The sequence below is a fragment of the Gigantopelta aegis genome, chromosome 3, assembly GCF_016097555.1.
Source record: "Gigantopelta aegis isolate Gae_Host chromosome 3, Gae_host_genome, whole genome shotgun sequence".
Lineage (NCBI taxonomy): Eukaryota > Metazoa > Mollusca > Gastropoda > Neomphalida > Peltospiridae > Gigantopelta > Gigantopelta aegis.
In genome coordinates, this window is record NC_054701.1 from 42,237,399 (window position 1) to 42,262,862 (window position 25,464).

Below are 25,464 nucleotides of genomic sequence, written 5' to 3' on the forward strand. Positions count from 1 at the left end.
CATCTCAATTTAAATTAAAGAGACCATTTTCCAAATATTACTTGTATTTACCCTTCATCTTCTCCCCCAGTTGGAGCCTCTCTCTCACCAGGAAACGTAACATCACTTGCGGTCTTGTTGAGTCCCTTCTCGTATTTCTCTTGGGATGCTGGAACACACAAATAAAAACAAGATAATGAAACAAACACAAGCATCACAATATTTTAAGAAAAAAAAAAAAAATGAAAAAGGAATAAAGAAAACTAATCAGGATAATTATTGTTGTCAGAAAAAAATACCATGGAGCAATTTAATGCTGCTGAAACTCAAATATAATGAAACAAAAAGAATCATACGAACACTAAATCTAACACCAACCAGAATAATTGTTGTTGAAAATTCTCTCTATTTTTTTTTAAGAAGTTATTTTATAGGTGAAATAATTTGCAATATTGTAACAATAAAACATCAAACATATCCAAATTTATGCACTATAAATGATTATGGCATCTTAGTGGATTACTAAAATATTAAACAACGATAATAAAAACAATGGTGATATATTAAACCCCTGTGCTAAACATAATTTTTATGGAATAAAAAAGATCTGTAACTAGTCATGGTAAATGTAAGTAACCTGTACCTGCAAGATTTTTTTGTAAAACAGAATTTTGTGCTTGAAGACGCCTAATTTCATCTTCCAATCTAGAGTTATCTTCCCTTGGCTCTGAGACGCCAGCTTTGTTTTCTTGCCTTAAACATTGAAGATCTTTGTCCAGTTGTTCATTATTAGCAACAAGCTGTAATAATAATAATAAGTAATAAAAAATTTAAAATTAATATAATTAATAAAGAGAAATTAGATAACACAATTCTATCAGCTGAGCAAAATCAAAAAGAATACGAGACTGTAATCTCCGTCAAACTGAATAGATCTCAACTAAACCCTACTATGAACAACACCAACAATACTATATTGTATACACACAGTAGTACATTGTAGAATGCTAAAACCTCACCATGGACAACTGACTGTTGTATATTGTAGACTGCTAAAACCTCACCATGGACAACTCTGTTGTATACTGTGGACTGCTAAAACCTCACCATGGACAACTCTGTTGTATATTGTAGACTGCTAAAACCTCACCATGGACAACTCTGTTGTATATTGTGGACTGCTAAAACCTTACCATGGACAACTCTGTTGTATATTGTAGACTGCTAAAACCTCACCATTATAACTCTGTTGTATATTGTAGACTGCTAAAACCTCACCATGGACAACTCTGTTGTATATTGTGGACTGCTAAAACCTCACCATGGACAACTCTGTTGTATATTGTAGATTGCTAAAACCTCACCATTATAACTCTGTTGTATATTGTAGACTTCTAAAACCTGACCATGGACAACTCTGTTGTATATTGTGGACTGATAAAACCTTACCATGGACAACTCTGTTGTATATTGTGGACTGATAAAACCTTACCATGGACAACTCTGTTGTATATTGTGGACTGATAAAACCTTACCATGGACAACTCTGTTGTATATTGTGGACTGATAAAACCTTACCATGGACAACTCTTGTTGTATATTGTTGACTGATAAAACCTTACCATAGACAACTCTGCCATCAGTGTTTCATTTTGGAGTCGGAAGTCCTCCTCCTGGCTCTGAAGTTTTCTTTCCAATGCATTGGTCTCCTGGATAAGAAGCTCGACATCCTAAAGAAACAAAATTCAAAAAATAATAATTTCATAATAGAGTACTGGCCTCTCCAGGACGCGTGAGTGATGGCTCATGCTTATTTTATTTTCAAAGAATTTTTTTTTTTTTACGTGTAGATTTGTGAAATTGTCTTTTCGAAATGTTTTGTCAGAATATATGGATTGCTCTTGTTCCATCTCCAAATAGAGAGGCATACAGTTCTCTGCATCATGCTGATTTACAGTTTAATAGAAATGAACAATGTATGCAAAAAAAGTTAACCAATAAACAATTCTCATATCATGAATTTGTACAATTAAAAATAAACATAATTAATACAGATACATGTATACATGTCTGTGTAAAATGCAACTCTCTTTGCATCACGCTGATTTACAGTTTCATGGATACAAACAATGTATGAAAAATAAGTTAACAAAACACAAAAAAACTAATTTTATATTATTAATTTGTACATTTAAAAATAAACATAATACAAATATATCAGTCCGTGAAAAGCACAACCCTATGTCCAAGAGGTATACATAAGGCAAAACCTGTATTCCGTCTTAGGAATCAACAGATTTTTAATCATGTGAATAACAAAACTACATGTACTTACTTTCGCTTTCTTGCTTTTAGCTATAGCCTGAAAGTAAACCAATGGTGTATTCTGTATTATTGTATGAGTATATTAATTAGTCTAGTAGTTTACATATAAATCGTCGTTAATTTGCTCTTTTTTTTAAACACTATATTTAATATAATCCTCGGGGTTTTTTCTTCTTCTGGTAACCCATTTGCTATGTTTATACAAAATAAATGGTAATTTATAACAGGAATAAAAACTTCAATATAAATTGTATACAAAAAGGTGGTATATGGATATATTAAACTTATACATGTGTATACACATACAAACTTAAACAATCACTAAAATTGTCTTAGAAGTTATTTTAGTGGGAGGAACAGGTGCCTTAGCCAGTTTGCCAAATACAAGTAGTGTCTAACCTTGTTAGCTTTCTGCAGTTCTCTATCAACTGATTCTATCTTTTCTGCAGCAGTCTGCAATTCTGAAAACAAGTACACAACATTTATATAAATATATTATATTAATTTCTAAGTATATGTGTGTGTGTGTGTGTGTGTGTGTGTGTGTGTGTGTGTGTGTGTGTGTGTGCGTGTGTTTGCCAGCTAAATATACAATGTTACGAACAGCAATCAACAAAAACAAGAGATGGTACTGGTAATGATTAAATTTAATAAATCAATCATATTTTTCCCAATGGAAAGAAATACAAAATACATTATCTGTAAATTTAATGCTTTCAAATAGTATTCATGAACACACATGTATATTTCTGTGTTCTTAGTTGTTCTTTTTATTTTGTTGTTTTTCATTAATGATACACTTTGCAGAAAAAATATACAAAATGTACATACAAACCTCTTTCTAATTTTTTAACTTTTCCTTCATATTCATAATTAGCAGTCCTCAGTTCTATTAACTGCAGCTGGAAAGAAATTAAATAAAACTGAGCTTTTCTTTTCTTGTCTAAATCAATATTTGTGTAATAAAAATAAAAATAAATTTATCAATACCGGAGTAAGATTGCATGAATATACATGTGTTTTTGAAGTGTACATTGCATATACTTTTATCATTATTATAATGTATACAGTGTACATGTAAGCCTACACCTGGAGTTACAAGAGTGGTAGAATTTTTCTGGGAAAGAGGTTGAATATAATTTTTAAAAAGGTACCTACAGTATTCTGAAGTACATGTACACTACAGAATGCATTATAAATTTTTTTATAAAAGCAATCTTCCAAACAACAAGCCTACACCTCGAGTTACTAGAGTGGTTGGATTTTTCTGGGGAAGAAATGGAATATATATTTTTTTAAAGGGTACCTACAGTATTCTGAAGTACATTCATGTACACTATAAAATGCATTATATATTTTTTTATATAAAAGCAATCTTCCAAACATTTTAAAAAGTAAATATTATGATCATAAAAGAAATCAAAATTTCTAACCATGTTCCTGTTGTTCACCTAAGTCACCTTATGAAACACTTTAGTTAAAAGAAATATCTATTATTTTACATTTAATAAAACATCACGATTGTCAAAAAAAAAAGATCACATTTAATTTACATACATGTACTTTAACTGCGATCTCAGTTCTTTTTTTTAATGCAGAACGACATCATGAACATAATAAAGTAGAATATCAGTTAACAATTGTTGATTTTTGAATATTTCTAAATATATCCAAATGCATAATTTATGAACATTAATGGAAACAAGTGACACTTTTTTTGATGGAAAGTACTCAGTTCTATTCTAATCTGATTTATGACAAACATAATGTATCATTAAAAAAGTCTGTTTTAGTTAACGACACCACTAGAGCACACTGATTAATTACTCATAGGCTATTGATGTCAAACATCTTGTAATTCAAATACGTATTCATCAGAGAAAACCTGCTACATTTTTCTGAATGCAAAAAAGGATCTTTTATATGCACTTTCCCACAGACAGGAAAGCACATACCATGGCCTTCGACCAGTTGTGGTGCATTGGTAGGAACGAAAAAAAATCAGCTGAATGGCTCCATCGTGGTGGTTTTATCCTGTAATGCAAACACCTCAAGCAAGCACTCAGCTGACTGAACTATGTCTCGCCCCAAATCAGTGTTCGAAATAAGCACTTATCTGTTTGTCCTGACAAGTGCTAATCAGCTGGGACAAGCAAAATGTATCTCAGTGGTTGTCCAGTGGACAAGTAAAAAATTATAATGATGTTTCATTTTGAGCAATCAAAAACATTGTCCTTTATCTTGAATAAAACGAACAACTTATTAAAACAAGTAAAAATATTGATTGACAATTAGATTTGTTGATGTATTTGTCCAGTGGTCTAGTGAAAAAATATGCTTATTTTTATCACTGCCCAAATGTATCATTAATACATTAAATATTAAATATGGTAAACAGAGGAAAAAAATTGAGCATTTCACCAGTGACCACTGACTTACATGCACATAATTAAGTTCCATTAATGCTCTAATATTTAATTTTTTTAAAATGTAATCTAATAGAAAAATAACATAAATATGTTTGGAAAGGTGGGTGATAACTGAAACCGTAGTATAACACCTTCAGATCTTGCATCTGTCAGTGTCAAGTCGACAAGTGTGTTGACTTAACGACACTCGTGACATTATTGCCTCGCATTACGTGGTACACAAAAAAAAAGAGACAGCGAATATTAAAATTTTATTCAATAAACAATCCTTGATGACTACAGATTCTTAATTTTATTTGAGAAGCATGTTTTTGTGAAATATACCTGCATTCGATGAAACTCCTCCTCCGACAAGGAAGACGCCATTGCGTCTAAATACCAACAGGTTTTTTTCTGCTAGTTACGCCTCGTTATAGTCTGTGATGTCAGTAATCAATTCAGAAACCATTCTATTGTAAGTTGTAACAAAATGTAGTAATCAAAGAATAAACGTTTGTAGGTTTTAAACAATAAATATTTAAACATTTAAATAAATAAAAAGAAATTAATTTAAATATTTAAAAAATTTAGATAATAAAAAAATATTTGTTAGAAGTAATTTTATGTACAGAAACCAAAGATGAAATAATATTATTATTCAAGTTAGAATATTCCGAATTTTAACATAACTAATATGTCAGCGCCCATCAATCTAAGGGATTACTCAGCCACTTAAACATGTTATTTTCGCCATTGCTAAGTTAAAGTTTAGGTTGGCATTTTTTTTGGTAATATTAAAATTAAAAATAATAATTTGGCGGTTTTAATGTTTTTCTGAAAATAATATATCTAATACATTTTTTAATTTCTTTATTTCTTTAACCAGAGACCGCTGACTTCTAATTATGACAATAATGATAACGATTATTTGCTGTACTGGTGGAATACCTTTAAAAGAACAAATAATTTAAAAATAATAATAATCATAAAAATTAAGTTGCCCTAACCCCCTAAAATGGAAATTGTCTATTAAGGGGAAATAATTCTGTTTAGCAAAAAGTGACAAGGCCTAAAAATTATCATGAATTCAGTACCAGTATATCCAAATAATAAGTTTTTGAAATTAATTAAATCAATGTAATTGGACATTATATGCATAATACATATAATCAACCACAGATCCAGGGGAAGGGGTTTAGGGGTATTTACTACCCCCCCCCCCCCCCCCCCCCCATTTTAAAATGCTCGAGAAATCCACAGTTTAATGTTTAACAGATAAATACATTTATATCACAATCACTGTATTCATTGTCAAGATATGATGACTAGATAAATTTTTATATTTTTGGTCAGTGACAAAAAATATAGGTCACATGATATAAGCCCGACTCGACTTGAATATTTCAGACTAGATTTTCCATAAACATACTCTTTAAATCATTTGTTTTAGTACAGTAAATGCAAATAAATTTTAGTTTTGCGATAACAATACAAAACTTGTATATTTTTTTATGAATTGGAGTTTAGAAATGCTTTTTGAATGTGACAGAATGTAGCTAGGGTCATACAAAGAATGACGTCATGTATCTTGTATGACGTCATTTGGCAAAAGCTTTGCTAGGTTGACCATACTTCATTTGCATATACAAAAATGGAATAAATAATGATTTTCTGACTATTCCTGTAGGATTGCAGGATAAAAGAAATAACTGGCTACTGTCTTAAAATATCGACTCTATCCTGCTCAGAGCCTCGCTGCATTCGTCATTTTAATTTCTAACCTTCGCAGTTATTCCCTATGTACAATTTATTTTTTAAAATTAGTCGGGGTATGTAATGTATGTAATGTCTTGGTCAGCTGGATGTTTTTGCAGAAGTTTATTACATTAATTAATGTAATTGTCACTTTGTTGGGTGTTCTTTTTCTACATTGCATCCACACTATGAGTATTATAGCTGTCCTTTTCAAACCTTGTACCCATCCCTAAAAAATCCTGGATCCACCCTTGATAATATACATTATACATGTATTATGTATATGGTCCAATCCAAGAATACAGTGACTGATATTACCAATATTTTCATATACTTGTACAGTTGAAGTCAACTGTAGATCTTTAAACATTGAAGATAAAAATGTCTATTCAAAATAGCTCATATTGAAATAATATGTATGCTAACCCAACAGGTTTCATTAAAATAGGTCACTTTTGGATGGTTCACCTCATCAGATGGATAATTACTTGAAATTACTTACTTAATTAAAACAGAAACAAGTGTTCACCATTTTGGATCCACTGAAAATGCACCAACTGTGAGATGGTTGGGGTCCCATCAAAATAATCTAATAATTCTAAACATCTAAATTTTGTGTTGAGATAAGTTTAGGGTTAGGGTTAAGAAAATCGTACAGTAATGATAAGAGTAATTAATTCTGTCAAAAGATTAACTTAAAAAAAAACAGCATCTGCAAAAAAATGTGTGCATGGCGCCATACCCGTTTTACCCGCTGGCAATAACCCTGAATGATATGTCAGTACCTGCTCTATGTATTTACAATTATAGTACTTTTATAAATATGTATTTTCAGATTGCAGAATGGAGGAGTTGCTTGTTTTCGTTGTGATGCTACTTCATCTGTATGTCTGTCCTTACACAAAAGTGGAGGAAAGTTTCAACATGCAAGCAATGCATGACATCTTGCATCACAACATTAACATTTCACAGGTTTATTTAAAGTTTGTTGTTTAATTTTAATGTTTTAAATTCTTTATTACATGTATGTATCATTACATATATATAATCATGTATTAATATTGTACATCCAACATCAGATCTGTTGTAGAAATCAGCATGTGTGGTTTTGGGTGGTACATAACTTTTCAAACAATGGAATACTCCCCATCCCTAAAATTAAAAGGACATTCCTGAGTTTGCTGCAATTTTTAAGATGTGATCAACTGACAGAGACTTTTTAACAATTGTAGTTACATATCAAATATATTTTTCTGCATAAAATATTAGTGGCTGTAGAGTAAACATGTTTTTGATCATTCTGATATTTGTAATAGGTTAAATTTCATTTTAATTCCTAAAATATAGTTTTTTCGTCATTTTTGAAGACAAAATCCAGTTTGGGCTTCTTACAAATATTAAGATGACCAGAAACACATTGAATATACAGACACTTATATTCTAAACAAGAAAATATATTTAATATGCAAGTTTAATCGTTGAAAGAGTTTATTAGTCGGAAACATCTTTCAATGCAGCAAACTCAGGAATGTCCCTTTAAGTAAAAAAATAATAATTTAAAATGTTTTACATTAAAGTTGCAATTTTTAGTACATATATATTTTTCAATTAAATAACTTTTTACTTTCTATCAACTACTTTATATTATATTTTATATTGTTTAGTTGCAGAGATTGCAAAATAATCTATTTTGGGGTCACATAAGAAGGTTTTTATATATGCTGGCTGAAAACACGCCTTCTCTACTTTTAAGTGCAACAATGTGTTATAAAACAGCAACATATTTGTTTGTACCCCACAGCTGGTACCTCCAAGGATCGTGGAATGTACTGTCCTGTATCAAAAAATGCATATTATAAAAGATCCCTGCAGGTTTACTCTTTCTCACTGTCAACCAAACGTCAAAATAACCAAATATTGGACACGAAATAGCTGTAATTTAAAATGTGCTGATATGTTGTTATATAATTTATACTGATAAAAATGCTATACATGTAAATCACACATTTTGTAAAATAAACTTCTTTTTTAAAATGGTACTTGAATTTTTCATTCTTTTTCAGTATGACCATTTGGAATTTCCTGGAGTTGTGCCTAGAACCTTTCTGGGCCCACTTACAATATCGGTCTCAGCAGCACCATGGATACGCATTGTCAGCATGGCTACCTCATCCAAGTTAATTCATCAATTTATTGGTAAGTCGGTCTAAGTTTACTGCAGGCATCAGTATATTGATACCTGCAGTCCAGCATTGCCCCAACCCTGTTTGTTGGTAAGATGCACTCAGCCAACATTCATAATTGTCCACCATGGCCATGGTGGTGTAATGATTACATATACATGTAGGTCATCTTACTTGAAGCTGGTAGATACTGGGTTCATTGCCCGGTACCGGCTCTCACCCAGAGTGACTTGTATTGGTTCAGTAAGAAGACATAAATCTAGTATGGAGAAAACTTGGAGTGTTTTCTCTTTTATGGATACATTACCTGTCCTCAAACAAGTGCAAGCTGGTAGATACTGGGTTCATATCCCGGTACCGGCTCCCACTCGGAGTGACTTGTATTGGTTCAGTGAGAAGGAAATGTTTTATTTAACGACGCACTCAACACATTTTATTTACGATTATATGGCGTCAGTGGTTCAGTGAGAAGCCATAAATCTAGTATTGGAAGTCCATATACATGTAACATGACAAATAGTATTGTATATTATGGTTTATTTTAGTGTATTGGAAGTCCATATAATATGACAGATAGTGTTTTATATTATGGTTTATTTTAGTGTATTGGAAGTCCACATAACATGACAGATAGTGTTTTATATTGTGGTTTATTTTAGTGTATTGGAAGTCCACATAACATGACAGATAGTGTTTTATATTATGGTTTATTTTAGTGTATTGGAAGTCCATATACATGTAATATGACAAATAGTATTGTATATTATGGTTTATTTTAGTGTATTGGAAGTCCATATAATATGACAAATAATGTTTTATATTATGGTTTATTTTAGTGTATTGGAAGTCCAGATAATATGACAGATAGTGTTTTATATTATGGTTTATTTTAGTGTATTGGAAGTCCACATAACATGACAGATAGTGTTTTATATTGTGGTTTATTTTAGTGTATTGGAAGTCCACATAACATGACAGATAGTGTTTTATATTATGGTTTATTTTAGTGTATTGGAAGTCCACATAACAAGACAGATAGTGTTTTATATTGTGGTTTATTTTAGTGTATTGGAAGTCCACATAACATGACAGATAGTGTTTTATATTGTGGTTTATTTTAGTGTATTGGAAGTCCACATAACATGACAGATAGTGTTTTATATTGTGGTTTATTTTAGTGTATTGGAAGTCCACATAACATGACACATAGTGTTTTATATTGTGGTTTATTTTAGTGTATTGGAAGTCCACATAACATGACACATAGTGTTTTATATTGTGGTTTATTTTAGTGTATTGGAAGTCCACATAACATGACAGATAGTGTTTTATATTGTGGTTTATTTTAGTGTATTGGAAATCCACATAACATGACAGATAGTGTTTTATATTGTGGTTTATTTTAGTGTATTGGAAGTCCACATAACATGACAGATAGTGTTTTATATTGTGGTTTATTTTAGTGTATTGGAAGTCCACATAACATGACAGATAGTGTTTTATATTATGGTTTATTTTAGTGTATTGGAAGTCCACATAACATGACAGATAGTGTTTTATATTGTGGTTTATTTTAGTGTATTGGAAGTCCACATAACAAGACAGATAGTGTTTTATATTGTGGTTTATTTTAGTGTATTGGAAGTCCACATAACATGACAGATAGTGTTTTATATTGTGGTTTATTTTAGTGTATTGGAAGTCCACATAACATGACAGATAGTGTTTTATATTGTGGTTTATTTTAGTGTATTGGAAGTCCACATAACATGACAGATAGTGTTTTATATTGTGGTTTATTTTAGTGTATTGGAAGTCCACATAACATGACACATAGTGTTTTATATTGTGGTTTATTTTAGTGTATTGGAAGTCCACATAACATGACAGCTAGTGTTTTATATTGTGGTTTATTTTAGTGTATTGGAAGTCCAAATAACATGACAGATAGTGTTTTATATTGTGATTTATTTTAGTGTATTGGAAGTCCACATAACATGACAGATAGTGTTTTATATTGTGGTTTATTTTAGTGTATTGGAAGTCCACATAACATGACAGATAGTGTTTTATATTGTGGTTTATTTTAGTGTATTGGAAGTCCACATAACATGACAGATAGTGTTTTATATTATGGTTTATTTTAGTGTATTGGAAGTCCACATAACATGACAGATAGTGTTTTATATTATGTTTATTTTAGTGTATTGGAAGTCCACATAACATGACAAATAGTGTTGTATATTTGGTTTATTTTAGTGTATTGGAAGTCCACATAACATGACAAATAGTGTTGTATATTTGGTTTATTTTAGTGTATTGGAAGTCCACATAACATGACAAATAGTATTGTATATTTGGTTTATTTTATTTGCTTTCTTATGCCCATTGTCTTTTTTTAAACGGAGGAGCCAGCTGAGGTCGACACCTGTGCCCAGGACAGGCATGCGCTACAACAGCTTGTCCTGAATGTGCACGTTAAACACTCTGACCTGACCTGACCTGATAATGAATAATGTGTTAAATTCTAAGCTTTATATTTGTGTTTTAGTTCGTGCCGTGCTTGGTTTGGTGGTTGGAATGAGTTTTGTATCATTCTGTCGAGCAGTGATGAATCGTCTGGGTCGTGGTGTCAAAATATGGCTCATTGTGACCACCATCACTCAGTTCCACTTCATGTTCTACATGTCGAGACCGCTACCTAATGTGTTTGCATTAGCTTTAGGTAAGATAATATACTCAAGAAAATTAATTAAGGCCCAGTATACAGCCTGCAGAGTTGTCTTTACGCAGACGTTTTGATTTTTAAGATGTCTAGAAATAGGCCTAGCTCTGATTTTTAAGATGTCTAGAAATAGGCCTAGCTCTTGATTTTTAAGATGTCTAGAAATAGGCCTAGCTCTTGATTTTTAAGAGGTCTAGAAATAGGCCTAGCTCTGATTTTTAAGATGTCTAGAAATAGGCCTAGCTCTTGATTTTTAAGATGTCTAGAAATAGGCCTAGCTCTGATTTTTAAGATGTCTAGAAATAAGGCTAGCTCTTGATTTTTAAGATGTCTAGAAATAGGCCTAGCTCTTGATTTTTTAGATGTCTAGAACTAGGCCTAGCTCTTGATTTTTTAGATGTCTAGAAATAGGCCTAGCCCCTGAAAAATTGTGTGAATAACTGTTTCGTTCAGTTGATGCTCATTTAATTCTAGTTTAGCAAAAACCTTTTTTTTCTTTTGTGCATTAAATTTAGCACATAATGTAATTGGTTGTTACAGTTTATGTAAAATGAAATGGGTTACCCGTTGTTTTGTGGGGGTTTTGGGTGGGGGTTTTTTGCATCTCAAAGAGAGAGAGGGAGAGTACCTTTAACATGCCCCTATACCACTAAGGTTTTAGGCATGTCTTGTCACAGGCCAGGTCTCTGGGTAGCATCTCAAAGACATAAATTGTTCCCAATCAGTGCATAAACATACAGTAATGTATTATGCTAAAGTAGTGTTCTAAATATAGAACATTATTTATTTATATTTCATACTTTTTCGGCCTATTGTTTTTCTCCATATTTATAAAGAATCTATTTTTTATTCCTGTCCTACAAAAATATCATGTTAGTATCACTTAAAATTTTTACAATGAAATATCATTTAAAGTAATTATGTCTACTATACAAATAAATCTTGTTAAGTTAGTTAATCCTAGCTTAAAGATAATTTGGGATAACATATGGTTGTCCTTTAAGCTAGCTGGCTGCTTAACAGGGGTGGGCACACAGAGCTGTAACTGAACTTTACTGTGTCCTAAATATCTTGAATACAATGAATTTATTTCAGTTTAGTGGAGGAGATCTGATGTACTATCTTAGTCGGCTGCGTGATTATGGGGATGACTAATTAAATAAAGCGAAACTCGTCAAAACTGGAATTCCTTTACAACCAGATATTTTTCATGGTCTTGTGATTTACCCATTTTTTAACACTACAATTTACCGTTCAAAACTGAATACCAGATGAATAATGTATCACTTTTTCCAATATCAGTACAGTTCTAATAGAATTATTTAACAAAGCATTAAAAAAAACTCAGTAAACCGGACACCCCTTAAAACCAATTTTTTTACTTGCTTTTAACTGTACAAATACTGGAGGTGTCTTTTTCTCTCCTTACACCCGCTTGTAGAAAAATCTTGCATCCAACTCTATGGATACTAGTATGGTATGTGATATCCAAAACGTACAGACTGGTATGTGCAGTATTTATAAGTGATTTCTCTCTATCTTTTAGTGTTGCAAGCCCTGACAGCGTGGTTGAAGCAGCAACATGGTGCGTTTGTGTGGTGGTCGGGCGCAGCTGTGGTGATCTTCCGCTCCGAGCTGATGCTCTTCCTGGGTCTGATAATCATCTCCGAACTATGGTCTCGGCGGTTACCACTGAAAACGTTCTTCTTCAACATCATTCCAGCAGGGCTTATTATGTTAGGTGAGGATAAGGTTTAAAAAAAAAAATGTTTTTGTTTCCATTACTCCTTTTCCTTGCTTTCCCTTGAACTCCTATCTTTGAACTTCTTTTGCTATCCATCTCCACATCCTAGTCCTCATCTCCTCAACCCAAGTCTTTTCTAAAAATCCACTAGCCATGGGATCAATGGTTTTCAAAATCGACTAGCCATGGTTAAAAATCTACTGTATATACTGTAAATTTATACCAAAAATATTTAGAAAAGTTGAGTCCACCTCTATATGAATATGAGTTTGCTTTCCATAATCCGGAATGTAGCCCAGTAGTAAAGTGCTTGCTTGATGCACGGTCAGTTTAGGATTGATCCCCATCGGTGGCCCCATTGAGCTATTTCTCATTCCAGCCAGTGCTCCACAGCTGGTGTAACAAAGGCCCTGGTATGTACTATCCTGTCTGTAGGATGGTGCATATAAAAGATCCCTTGCTGCTAATCGAAAAGAGTAGCCCATGAAGTGGTGACAGCAGGTTTTCTCTCTCAATATCTGCGTGAGTGCCTGTGTTGAGTGCGTCGTTAAATAAAACATTTCCTTAATCTGTGTGTTAATTATAATTGGGTAAACTCTCATCACTAGCTGGGTGGGAAGGAAATGTTTTTATTTAACAACGCATTCAACACATTTTATTTATGGTTATATGGCGTCAGACATATGGTTAAGGACCACACAGATATTGAGAGAGGAAACCCACTTTGCCACTTCATGGGCTACTTTTATCGATTAGCAGCAAGGGATCTTTTATATGCACCATCCCACAGACAGGATGGCACATACCAAACGGCCTTTGATATATCAGTCGTGGTGCACTGGCTTGAATGAAAAATAGCCCAATGGGCCCACTGATGGGGATCGATCCCAGACCAACTGTGCAGCAAGCGAGTGCTGTACCACTGAGGAACATCCCACCCTGTAGCTGGGTGGGTTGCAAGAGGGTGCATGCTAATTGTAATTCAAAGTTAAAATCACCAAATTCATAGTTTAACAAATGTTAACAAACTTTTATGCATTCAGTTTAATATGGGCTCACATTATACTGAAGTAACTGACATATTGCTAATTTGTTTTTCAAATACAGGCCTTACAATTTGCGTGGATTCGTTTTTTTGGCGCCAATGGTTGTGGCCTGAAGGACAAGTCTTCTGGTACAATACCATTTTGAATAAAAGTGCCAAGTGGGGTGTATCCTTTTAAACTCTGGTAGTTCGTAACTACTTCAGGTGGGTTTTAATAGGTTTTGTTAAATTATTGTTATCAGAGTTTAAGCTGAATAAGTGCCAATCTGTGGACAATTTTGGTTAACTTTATTTGATAATTTTAAGCTTTTTTCCCCAAATGAAAGAAAATCACAACAAAAATAAATTTAAAAACATTCTTTCAAATTCATTGTCAAAAGTTATTTGTATGACAACACATCAGCATGTTGTATGTAAGCCAGGATTACTTGGGTCACCATAAGTGCATAACTACCTTATGCACTTAAGGTGATCTTAGCGCCAAGATCACTTTGTAGGATGAGGCCCTGGTGTGTAACATACAAGTATGGTTATTTTGGAAGAAAGTGAGAGAAATTCATTGTGAATAATATTTATAAAAATTTCGGAAGAAAGTGAGAGAAATTCATTGTGAATAATATTTATATAAATTTCGGAAGAAAGTGAGAGAAATTCATTGTGAATAATATTTATAAAAATTTAGCTTCCACACTTAATTATCGAATAGTCAAATGCACTTAATTGCATAGCCCTGGTGCACGCCAATTTTATGCAAATAACCAGTATAACTGATTATCCGATGGAGCCCTATTTCCAGATTATAACCAACAGTAAACTTTACAACTGCCTAGTGGGCAGTCGATTGTATACTCTCAATTGTGCAGAACACACTGCCTCAGTCATAACAAGCAATGCTAATTTCTGATATTATGAAACACCCTGTATTTTAAAATAATAATAATAAATAAAATATATTAAATACATGTATCAATACCTTGGTTATACATATTTATTACCCCAACAGGCACTCATAACAGGGAAAATAAAAATCATAATTTGTCAGTGAGAAATTATTATGCATTTGTTTAACATACACTATATTGGACGATTTGACGCCAATAAACCAATCACCTTGTCAGTACTAAATATGACGTCATCACGATTTGGCAAAGCACACACAATGATGTCATGTAGTTTAAAGCGTTTGTGTTTACGTCTTTCTGATTTCAGTGTTAAACTTGTAATAAAATGGTTGTTTACTGCAATTCATTATAGATTTTTTATATTTTTTTTACAGAATATATAGAACTTTGGGTTTTGAAAATTATCTGTGAGTCGTGAATGAAATACAAAGTTAAAGCAATACCCAGAACAGTAAAGTAGTTTATGTCGTTTCTATATACATGGAAGTGTAGCCGATGTAGGCTATATAGAAAATAAATGCTTTTAAAAACTCCAAATACATGTAGCTGGGGTAATAAACAGAATAACAAACTTGGTACCAGTTATTATCAAATTTATGTCCCGCATGAAATAATTTTCATTTGTTACTCGCTAAAGCTCATGACAAGTGAAAGTTATTTTACTTGGGACATAAATTTGATATTAACTGGCAACTCATTTATTATCCTCTATATGTCCAAACATTTACAGAGTTTTCAATCTTTAACAACAATCCAGACTTTACCATTCCTATGGTATTTTTATAGTGCTATTCCCAAAGCCTTGTCATTCAGTATTCTGCTGCTCCCAGTGGGACTGTACTTGAACCGCCAGGTTTGGACGTTAATCTGGCCGGCAGCCACCTTCGTCTTTCTCTATTCATTCTTGCCACACAAAGAACTTCGATTTGTCATCTATGTGTTTCCAGTCTTCAACGTGGCCATTGCTTGTGCCCTCTCAAGACTGTGAGTATTAAATCTAAATATGCTAAAAGTAATTTGAAAATATTTGAAATGAAATGGAAACAGTTTGAGAATTTAAGCAATGCAAACAAATAATGTGTGAATAATATTAACAGAATTTTTTTCCCGATAATACAGACTTCAAAGACCGAAACTTGCACTCGGGGCAGAAGTACCTAAACCCTAAATGGATAGAGGCAGTATAAACAGTATATTTTACATATTTATAGTACAAAATTTGGAAAAAGTATTAAAAAACAATTAAATGGTCAATTGTTTTTATGAAAATTTAAGAAATGTTTTGAATACCAATATATTTTAAAGACATTTGTCAGTGGGTGTTTATTCAATTTTTAATACTTTATTTGCCTTTCTGCCCCCCCCCCCCCCCCCCCCACACCCCTGCACTTAAAATATGTTTTATGTCTCGTGTAGATTGCTGATTTAAAAGATAATTTTAAGTGTTTTACTAGAATTCATTTCAAAATAATAGGTTTTGCCGCACCATTCATTTTGTCGTATACTATATTTAAAAACTTTCTTGTTTCCTGTAGATGGCAGAACCGTACGAAGTCGCCTGTTCAACATTTACTATCACTATATGCTGTCGCCTTGTTGGTGTGTAATGTGATTATTACTGGTGGCTTCCTGTATGTCTCTCACCATAACTACCCCGGTGGGGTCGCCATGGATACTTTACATCAAATCGAGCATGATGTCCGTACGTATTTTAACACTGTATAGCAGTGTCAAACATTTCAGTGGATAGTCTACATACACTTTGTGAAAACATTGTGTAAAAATATCTCAATAAAGTACACTTTAGCGACAATGAATCAAAGCTATGAAGCCTGTTTCTCTTAAAGGGAGGCATTTGAGCAATTTAAATATAATAGGTAGCATTTAAGACAAAAACGGGGCAGGACGTAGCCCAATGGTAAAGTGCTCGGTGGGCCCATTGGGCTATTTCTCATTCCAGCCAGTGCACCACAACTGGTATATATGTGCCCACGATAGGCGTGCGCTACAACAGCTTGTTCTGAATGTGCACGTAAAACCCTATGACATGACATGACTTATGTTTAACCAACATTTTACCATTTTCAGATGTGAATGTTCATATTGACGTATTCACAGCTCAAACTGGAGTTACGAGATTTGCTCAGAGAAACGCACACTGGAGGTGAGAATGTTTCTGATTTTAAGTGCCACTTTACATGTACGAAGAGAGAACTTGGAAATTAACTTGGAATCATGAGGATCTTTACACCAAATGAGAGTCTGCAATTTCTATTAAGAGAAAAACTGATTTCAAAGGTCAGCAATGACTTAAAATGTATTTTAAAAATATATTCATCAATTTTATGCAGAAGTGTATGTTCCAGTTTTAGTACTATGGGCGCATGGATTATTAAACAAATCGAGTCAAGAGATTTGTGAGTGAGAGGAGTTGAAATGGTTTTAACCTGCATGTAGCTATTCAGGGATTGAATTTATTTGCTATTCATGCACTAGTACATTTCTGATATTTGAAAAAAATATACAAGTTAATTTCCCCCTCCGCTTTCTATTTACTACAGGTATGATAAAACAGAAGACCTTGTGGCAGGAGGCCCAGAGATGAACAAGTTCAGTCATCTGATGATAGGTGGAGTGACTAGAGATGAACTCGACATCTACAAGAACTCTCATCACATAATTTTTGAAGTTGAAGCCTTTGACAGAATAACATTTAATCTGAAGCATTTACCACCTCTGAAGGTTGTCATCAAACCTAAGCTATGGATACTGAAACGAAATGTGCAATAAAGCCATATCTATATATTAACTTAATGTTATGGCTTACTGTCATATGTATTTCTTAATATTGCATGTCACTGCTGCCATGGCTACAGAAGTAACAGGTTTTTTTCTGTCCCTTTGATTTCAACGTCATCAAAGAAATACGAATATGCATGTCGGTTACTGCTGCCACAGAGAAATGAGGGATCTTTTTAACGCTTCCCACATGCATACAGAAACCATGTAGTGAAACAGTTAAGTGCAAGTGGTTTACACCTACCCATTGAGCATTGCAGAGCACTCACTCGGGGTTTGGAGTCGGTATCTGGATTAAAAATCCCATGCCTCGACTGGGATCCGAACCCAGTACCTACCAGCCTGTAGACCTAATAATTTTTTTTTTATTATTATATACTGTCAGGTAGTTATAATAGTGCAACCACTATCATGCTATTAAATGAGTAATGCAATGTTAACTACCAACTTTAATACTGACTCTCTTTACCAACCAATAAGAAACAAGATTAACCAGAGGGGTGCAATACTACTACTTTGTGCCATTAAAACAATCTTTCTCTCTGTCCATCTCTGTGACACTCTTTCTCTCTTTCATTTTTTTCTCTTTCCAAGTAATAAACTTTGTCTTTGGCAGCCTGATTGTCAAAGAAGTTTTTGTTTAACGACACCACTGGAGTAGATTGATTAATTAATCATCGGCTATTGGAGGTCAAACATTTGGTAATTCTGACTCGGAGGGAACCCGCTACAATTTATCTGATGCAGCAAGGGATCTTTTATATGCACTTTCCCCACAGACAGGAAAGCACATACCACAGCCTTTGTCCAGTTGTGGTGCACTGGTTGGAATGAGAAAAAAAACCCAATCAGCTTAATGGATCCACCGAGGTGGTTCGATCCTGCAATGCAAGCACCTCAAGCAAGCAGTCCAGCTAAATGCCACCCACCCCAGTTGTTAAGGGGTGGTACATAGCCCAGTGGTAATGTGTTTGCCTATCCTAGATCCCCATTGATCCCTGGGATATGTGTATTCCAGCTAGTGCTTCACATCTGGGACGTACTATCCAGTCTGTGGAATGGTGCATATAAAAGATTCCTTGCTGCTACACAGAATAGCCCATGCGGCATGTCTTTTTCTCATTATCAATGTGGTTCTGATGCCATATAACCATAAATAAAACTGTTGACTAGTACATCATTGCATAAAACATTGCTTACTTTCCGACACGTAAGCTATGCAAACTCATCATTACTGTTAAAATAACTTGCTACCTGTATGATGAACGTGGCCCAATTCTAATTACATTGTATCAGGGAAAGTTAAACAAAACATTGTTTGTTTTGTTTAATTACACCACTAGAGCACACTGATTTGTTAATCATCAGCTTTTGGAGGTCAACATTTTTGACACAAAGTCTTAGAGGAAGCCTGCTTCATTTTTCTATTGGCAGCAAGGGATCTTTTAAACGCACTTTCCCAGACTGGACAGCACATACCATGGCAGTTGCTAGAACATTTAATCGGGAAGTTGCTAGAACATTTAATCGGGAAGCCTTAACTGCCACCAATTAAACAATGTTCTGAGTTGTCATTAAACAGGCCATGAAAGTCATCAATTTCAAGGGTGATAAGTGCAAAGTACACAAAAGAAGAAAAGAAATTGTAGAAAACATTTTATCAACACTTTTTTCAATGTGGATATTCATATGTTTAGCAATCACAATTATATACTTATCCCAACACATGATACAATATACAGTAATATTTTTACAAAATATGAATAAAAAAGAAAGAAAAGAAAAACACATTACAAATAGAAAAACAAATAAACTAAATGTCAAATATACAAATTTATACAGTTTGAATTGTCAGTAAAGCCATTCTTTGGCACATTTCATCACTGCCACATTCACAATGTATAGTTCAAGTACACCAATTATTTTTCACCAAAGTTCATTGTTTGGCAAACAGTAGTATAATTTCAAGCTCCACTATTTGGTATATCCAACTCTTGTTAATATTTTACATCAACTGTTGATCAACATCTGTAACCTCTTCTCAAACAGCTGACTCTGTTTCTTTTGAGACGCAATCCTCTCTTTCAGACTGTCCATTCTCTCTCCCACAGTTTTGTTTAGCACCGGTTCATCCTCCCCCTCCAGATTATCACCCATTTCTTGGAATAACAATGGAGATGCACATGGCGACATGACAGCCACTTCACTTTGGAAGTCGTTTTGCGAAGACAACAAAGACTCCAAATACCGGTTGAATTTCTTCGACTTCCTCTTCTCGGCTTTGAGAGAATTTGCAAGAGCCTCGCAGTCCGATCGCAGGTTCATTTCCGTTTCCGTCTCCATGGAAATACCCGCCAGCCAAGAATTCCGAACTGAACTGTTGTTGAGGTCAGTCGCATTTCGCGTAGAACTCTGAGAGTATTTTGGAATTTTCCTTGGAATGGCCGGTTCGTCGGCATTGTCGTCACTGTTGTGGAATGATGCCACTTCCATATCGGTTTCCGTGGCATCATCCGAGGCTGGGTCACTGCATGTTGGTGATCCTTGAACAATCACGGACCAGTTGGTCATTTTGTTTGCTGCAGCTTTCTGGAAAGTGCTTTCAAGTGTGTTCCCAACTGAAAGTACAGATTATAAATTGCTTATATTCATCTTCAAACATTAACTGAAGTTGTTTATAGTGGCCAACCACAGGAAGTGACAAGATAATGTATGGATGTAAAGTCCTTGTCAATGTTTTTTTAATATTCCCAGTACCTTATTTACAATTAAAACAACCTATGACAAGGGTAAACATCGGTTGTGTACATAAAAATAATAAAGAAATACAACATAATTTTTTAGTATCTCTCAGACTTTATTTAAAGATCTTTTAAACTGAAGATTAAAACAAAACCTAAACAAACAAACAAAAATAAACCAATACCTATAATTTTGTGGACATTTAAAAAACATCGACCTCTTGTTTACTTTTTTTATATCTTCAAATAGTTTTCACCTATTTTAAGATGAACAATGATGCATGCAGGACATTCTAAGGCTAACAAAAATATTTTTATTCTAACTTGACCAACAGAGAAAACTAAGTTATAACACCTCAAAATGGCAGAGGATTCATTTCATTTAGTTATTTTTATGCTTCTATCCAATTACAGTTCAAGCATGCTGTTATGGACACACACCATGTCAGTTATCTGGTTTGTCTGTCTAGGACAAAGAGTTAGATGTTTGTGAGAGAGAAGTCAGTGCCTTGGCGTTACACCTACCCACTGAGTCATTAAACTCACTCTGGGTATGAACCAGTACTGGGAGGCGAGCCTTATGTCCGATGGCTTATCAACTATACCACCAAGACTGGTAGGCAGTGAACTGAAAATAAAAGTAGATATTCTACCTTGCAGCTCTGACACGACCGCAGCTTCATTCCATGACTCCGGTGGTGCATAGTCTCTCAGGTCTTCCTCCCTGTAATACACAGTCAATTCCTGTCTGGGTCCCTGAAAAAAAAGATTATATTTTATATTTGAGGTGTCAGAATTCACCAAGACTGTAAAAACTGGTTTACTTGTCCATTTTCCAGTACGTTTTACAGTCCTATAATGTATATTCTTTAAAATGTCATTGTTTTAATATAAAACTATGTAAAAAATTTGATGATTTATGGAAATTTATTTACACATACTTTTTGCTTTTTAAACATCAGAAGCAAAACATTTACAGGTGAAAATCAAAACATTCACACATGAAAATCAAAACATTTACACATGGAACTCAAAATGTCTACACTTGAAAATCAAAACATCTACACCTGAAAATCAAAACATCTATATAGATAAAAGAAAAAAACAACTAAAACATCAACACATAAAAATCAAAATATCTACATATGAAACTCAAAACCTCTACACATAAAAACAAACATTTAAATATGAAACTCAAAACATCAGATTCTATATTCCTCCAATTTCTCTTTATTACACACACATGGATTAAAATACTTTATATATACACATAAATTAAAGATGTTTTCAGTAGATCACTATAGCCAACATTCATAATACTGTGGATGCAGATTTGAAATTCAAGGGGCAGCACATAGCCCAGTGGTAAAGTGCTCGCTTGATGCACAGTCGATCTAGGATCGATCCCCAGCCAGTGCACGATGACTGATATATCAACGGTCACGGTATGTGCTATCCTGTCTGTGGGATGGTGTATATTAAAGATCCCTTGCTACTAATGGAAAAAATGTAGCGTGTTTCCTCACTAAGACTATATGAAAGAATTAACCAAATGTCTGACATCCAATAGCCGATGATTAAATAAATCAATGTGTTTAAAGGAAACATGACACGAGACCATATTATAGCTCATTTTAAAAGCAAAATGATATAAAAATAATATACAAATAACTTTATAACAATAAAATACGTGTAAACTTAAAATGAAGAAATTACGCTAATCAGTATCAAAGTACGATTTATGCATATTTATTCGTGAGCATTCGGAAAAAAAGGGAAGTGACGTCAGAGCCGCTGTACTCTTCCATTGTTGTAAACTGTTTATGTATATGGAGTAAGGGGCTTACGATCTTTTCAATCCAACAGTGCCGTACTGCGCGGCCTTTGGGTGTAAAAATAAACAGTTTAAACGATCGGGATGGTCTTTTTATGGTTTTCCAAAGGATTATATCTGAAGAAAGACGCGTGTATTTTATCGCAAAAGAAAATATTGGACACCAACACCGCATAGTACTTTGGTGTCAGCCTATTTACAGGCTGGAGCCCGAACGTTACCGGAGACAAAAACAGTACTCGGTTGCAAATGCCGAGGTGTACATTGTACATATTTGGCACAAAGATACACCTCAGCATGATGTATTTATATATGTTAAAACAAAAATGTAGAAATTTTTATTTATTTATTTTTTTGGAATTTTTTTTTTCTTTTCATGTTAGGGCTGTAGGCCTACATAACAAAATCTGTATTCACCGTCCAAAGAAGGAAACGTCAATAAGTAATTAAATATGGCATATACAAATGGGATTTGGCATGAGGATACATCTCAGTACGATGTATTTAAATATGTTTTTAAAAAAAACTTGTAGAAAACAATAATAATTTTAAATAATGTTTTTAATCTTCGGGCGGAATACGTCACAAAAACGTTCCTCATCGCCCGAAGCAACACGAAGTTCAATACAAAATAAACCACTACTGTCGGTGTCGAAATAACTATTATGTTTCATCCACGGGCTGACTTGAGAATTGGAGTGTTGTTTTAGTTAATTGGTCCTTTCTTTCCGTGGCCCGCACATGTGATTCCTGATTGGCAGGTGTATATTGCAGGGTATCGACCAGGTAAGTGATTACCACGGTCTAGACATACGTACAAAATACGTGCCAGTTTTTTTAAGATCACAGGGTATTGTGGCGTAACCTGTCGCGACTATAGTACAATGTTAATGGACATTATCAGCCGCCCTGCTTCTTTACTGTAAATAATGCTGTAAAACCCTTGATTAAGTAGACTTTCCCCATCTAAAATTACAAAGCTGACCAATTATGTAGTACCAAAGAAAAGAAAATTATCACTTCGGTATCGTGAGTGGTCGTTTTTACTCAACGCACCCTACCAATAGGCCTAATAATATGCTACTTTTTTAATGAGAGAAAAATACTATAACCCCATTTCGTTCTTTTGATGCAAATAGAAATATATTTAGTTTAAAAGTTGGTTATACTCTCAAGTCATTTATGTTGTTTTACAAGTCAGGTTAATGAAAGTGAAGCGCCTTGTCGTAAATTAGAGCGTTTGTTTACACTGTGCATACAGATTTCATTATGTACAGCCCGAACAAAAAAAATGCGATATTTTCTAAAAAAAACAAAAAATGTTTGTCCTACATTTATATTTTTTACATATTTAAATAAATCATATCGAGGTGTATCTTTATGCTAAATATGAACAGTATACACCTCGGCATTAGCATCCGAGTTTTGGTTTTGTCTCCGGGTTACTTTCGGGCTCCGGGCTGTAAATTGGCCGACCGGTCTGGTCTGGCACCATCAGTTTCTCCACCCTCCGACTCGCTATCGGTTTTTTCTTCAGTATCACTGTTTTAAGTAAATGTGTGTCTTTCTTCATTTACTAACAGCTCATATTGATACGGCAAAACGTTTTGCATACGAACACTCATTGTTTTGGTAAGCTGTGCAAGTCTTAGATTCTTTATGAGTGGTACGGACTAATGCTTTTAAGTGTAAGGCTTCAGATCAAGCGACGCATCTCTGACGTCATGGACCTCGTGACTGCCCTACTCATTAAAGATCGGCAATTTCCGCTAAGAGCTCGTATCTGGGGGGTTTTTATGGAGATATTTTAAGTAATTAATTTTGTTTAATTTTTTTTTTTTAGGTGATTCAATTTATAATTAATTGTACATGGTTGGTGCCAAATATGGGTTATGTGACATGTTTCCTTTAAGTCCTGTTGTTAAACAAAAACAAACTGTATCTTGAAATTCAAGGCCTACTATCAGGAAATAAATAAGTCTGGCATCATAATTGACTGCAGTACCTGGCCCGTGTGGTGAGGATCCCACATGGTGAGAGTCGTCAGTCTGTAGTTGATGCAGGCATCGATCACGTCCGTCCACGGCATGTTCACGTAGGTCGGCTCACACTGGGCCTCACCCACCTCCAGGAAACACAGGTCTTCAAAACCATTTCTAACCTGCTGCAGCAGTATCTTCATTCTGAAAATACCAGTGATGTATGCAGTTTGTACGGTTAAATTTGTATCTATCAGGACAAGAAATCAACTAAAGCATTAAATGTATGATGGACATACAGTAGTACAATAACCAGGTACATGTAAATAGTTTTTAAAATAAAAAAGATTTTTTGTGCTGGGGTGTCGTTAAACATCTGTTCTATATATATATATATATATACTCTTCAAAAGAAGAAACGCAAAACCACATTGTCGTAACATTTGGAGAATTGATTTAATTATTGAATGGTGAGTCCGATAATTACCAAATGTTGCAGGATTGTTCACAATTTACTCTAGTCCATTGTGAGTAAGTGATAGGACACACCACCAAGGTCAAGGTCATCTGGAGTCAATACCGGGTGTGGCCTCCGCGTGTGTTGACAACTGCCTGGCACCGCCTGCCCATTGAAGCAACCAGAGTACGGATGACGTCCCGGGGGATGGTGGCCCACTCGGCCTGCAAGGCTGCTGCCAGCTCGGGCAGGGTCTGGGGCTGTGGTTGTCGCTGTCGGAGGCATCGGTCCAACTCGTCCCATAGAATCTCAATTGGGTTCAAATCCGGTGATATTGATGGCCAAGGAAGGACATTAATGTTGTTGTTCTGTAGGAAAGCCGTTGTGAGACGTGCTGTGTGAGGCCTGGCGTTGTCATGTTGGAACACTGCGTTGCCGTTGGCCATAACTGGAACGATGTGTGGCCGGAGGATCTGGTCAATGTAGCCCTGTGCATTCAGGTTGCCCTGCACGTGGACCAGGTCAGTTCTGCCAGTCTGTGAGATGGTTGCCCACACCATGACACTACCCCCGCCGAATCTGTCCACT

General features: G+C 34.4%; 3 protein-coding genes across 5 annotated transcripts in view; 1 reads left to right on the plus strand and 2 right to left on the minus strand.

The window, feature by feature from the left end:
- The window catches only part of LOC121368065 (GRIP1-associated protein 1-like), a 75,846-nt gene extending 70,747 nt beyond the window's left edge, over positions 1-5,099 (minus strand). Inside the window, exons 1-7 of the mRNA XM_041492590.1 lie at positions 5,058-5,099; positions 3,140-3,206; positions 2,704-2,765; positions 2,315-2,341; positions 1,602-1,709; positions 623-779; positions 52-148 (exon numbers count right to left, since the gene is read on the minus strand). Coding sequence (XP_041348524.1) covers positions 52-148; positions 623-779; positions 1,602-1,709; positions 2,315-2,341; positions 2,704-2,765; positions 3,140-3,206; positions 5,058-5,099 — 560 coding nt within the window. The remainder of the gene's footprint in view (positions 1-51; positions 149-622; positions 780-1,601; positions 1,710-2,314; positions 2,342-2,703; positions 2,766-3,139; positions 3,207-5,057) is intronic.
- A 302-nt stretch (positions 5,100-5,401) lies between these two features.
- On the plus strand, positions 5,402-17,880 carry LOC121390318 (probable Dol-P-Man:Man(7)GlcNAc(2)-PP-Dol alpha-1,6-mannosyltransferase). Of its 2 annotated transcripts, none has more exons than XM_041522105.1 (10): positions 5,402-5,484; positions 7,303-7,439; positions 8,531-8,663; positions 11,202-11,375; positions 12,922-13,116; positions 14,227-14,330; positions 15,824-16,050; positions 16,602-16,768; positions 17,155-17,230; positions 17,628-17,880. In XM_041522105.1, the coding sequence occupies exons 2-10, from the start codon at positions 7,311-7,313 to the stop codon at positions 17,854-17,856; spliced, it is 1,434 nt and encodes a 477-aa protein (XP_041378039.1). In that variant the 5' UTR covers positions 5,402-5,484; positions 7,303-7,310; the 3' UTR covers positions 17,857-17,880. The 2 variants fall into 2 exon arrangements, with proteins under 2 accessions (XP_041378039.1, XP_041378047.1); XM_041522113.1 differs by having other exon boundaries at positions 5,418-5,500.
- Positions 17,881-19,508: 1,628 nt separating this feature from the next.
- LOC121368066 (germinal-center associated nuclear protein-like) overlaps positions 19,509-25,464 on the minus strand; it is a 44,831-nt gene continuing 38,875 nt past the window's right edge. For both annotated transcript variants that reach the window (XM_041492593.1, XM_041492591.1), the window contains 3 exons: positions 24,446-24,623; positions 21,260-21,362; positions 19,509-20,483 (listed from right to left, as the gene is read on the minus strand). In XM_041492593.1, the coding sequence (XP_041348527.1) occupies positions 19,876-20,483; positions 21,260-21,362; positions 24,446-24,623 (889 nt within the window). In that variant the 3' untranslated portion in view covers positions 19,509-19,875. The remainder of the gene's footprint in view (positions 20,484-21,259; positions 21,363-24,445; positions 24,624-25,464) is intronic.

Coding starts and splice junctions, on each gene's coding strand:
- LOC121390318 (XM_041522105.1), top strand. CDS start 7,311: ATGGAGGAGTTGCTTGTTTTCGTTGTGATGCTACTTCATCTGTATGTC. Junction 8,664..11,201: donor GTTAATTCATCAATTTATTG/GTAAGTCGGTCT, acceptor TTTGTGTTTTAG/TTCGTGCCGTGCTTGGTTTG. Junction 11,376..12,921: donor TGTGTTTGCATTAGCTTTAG/GTAAGATAATAT, acceptor TCTATCTTTTAG/TGTTGCAAGCCCTGACAGCG.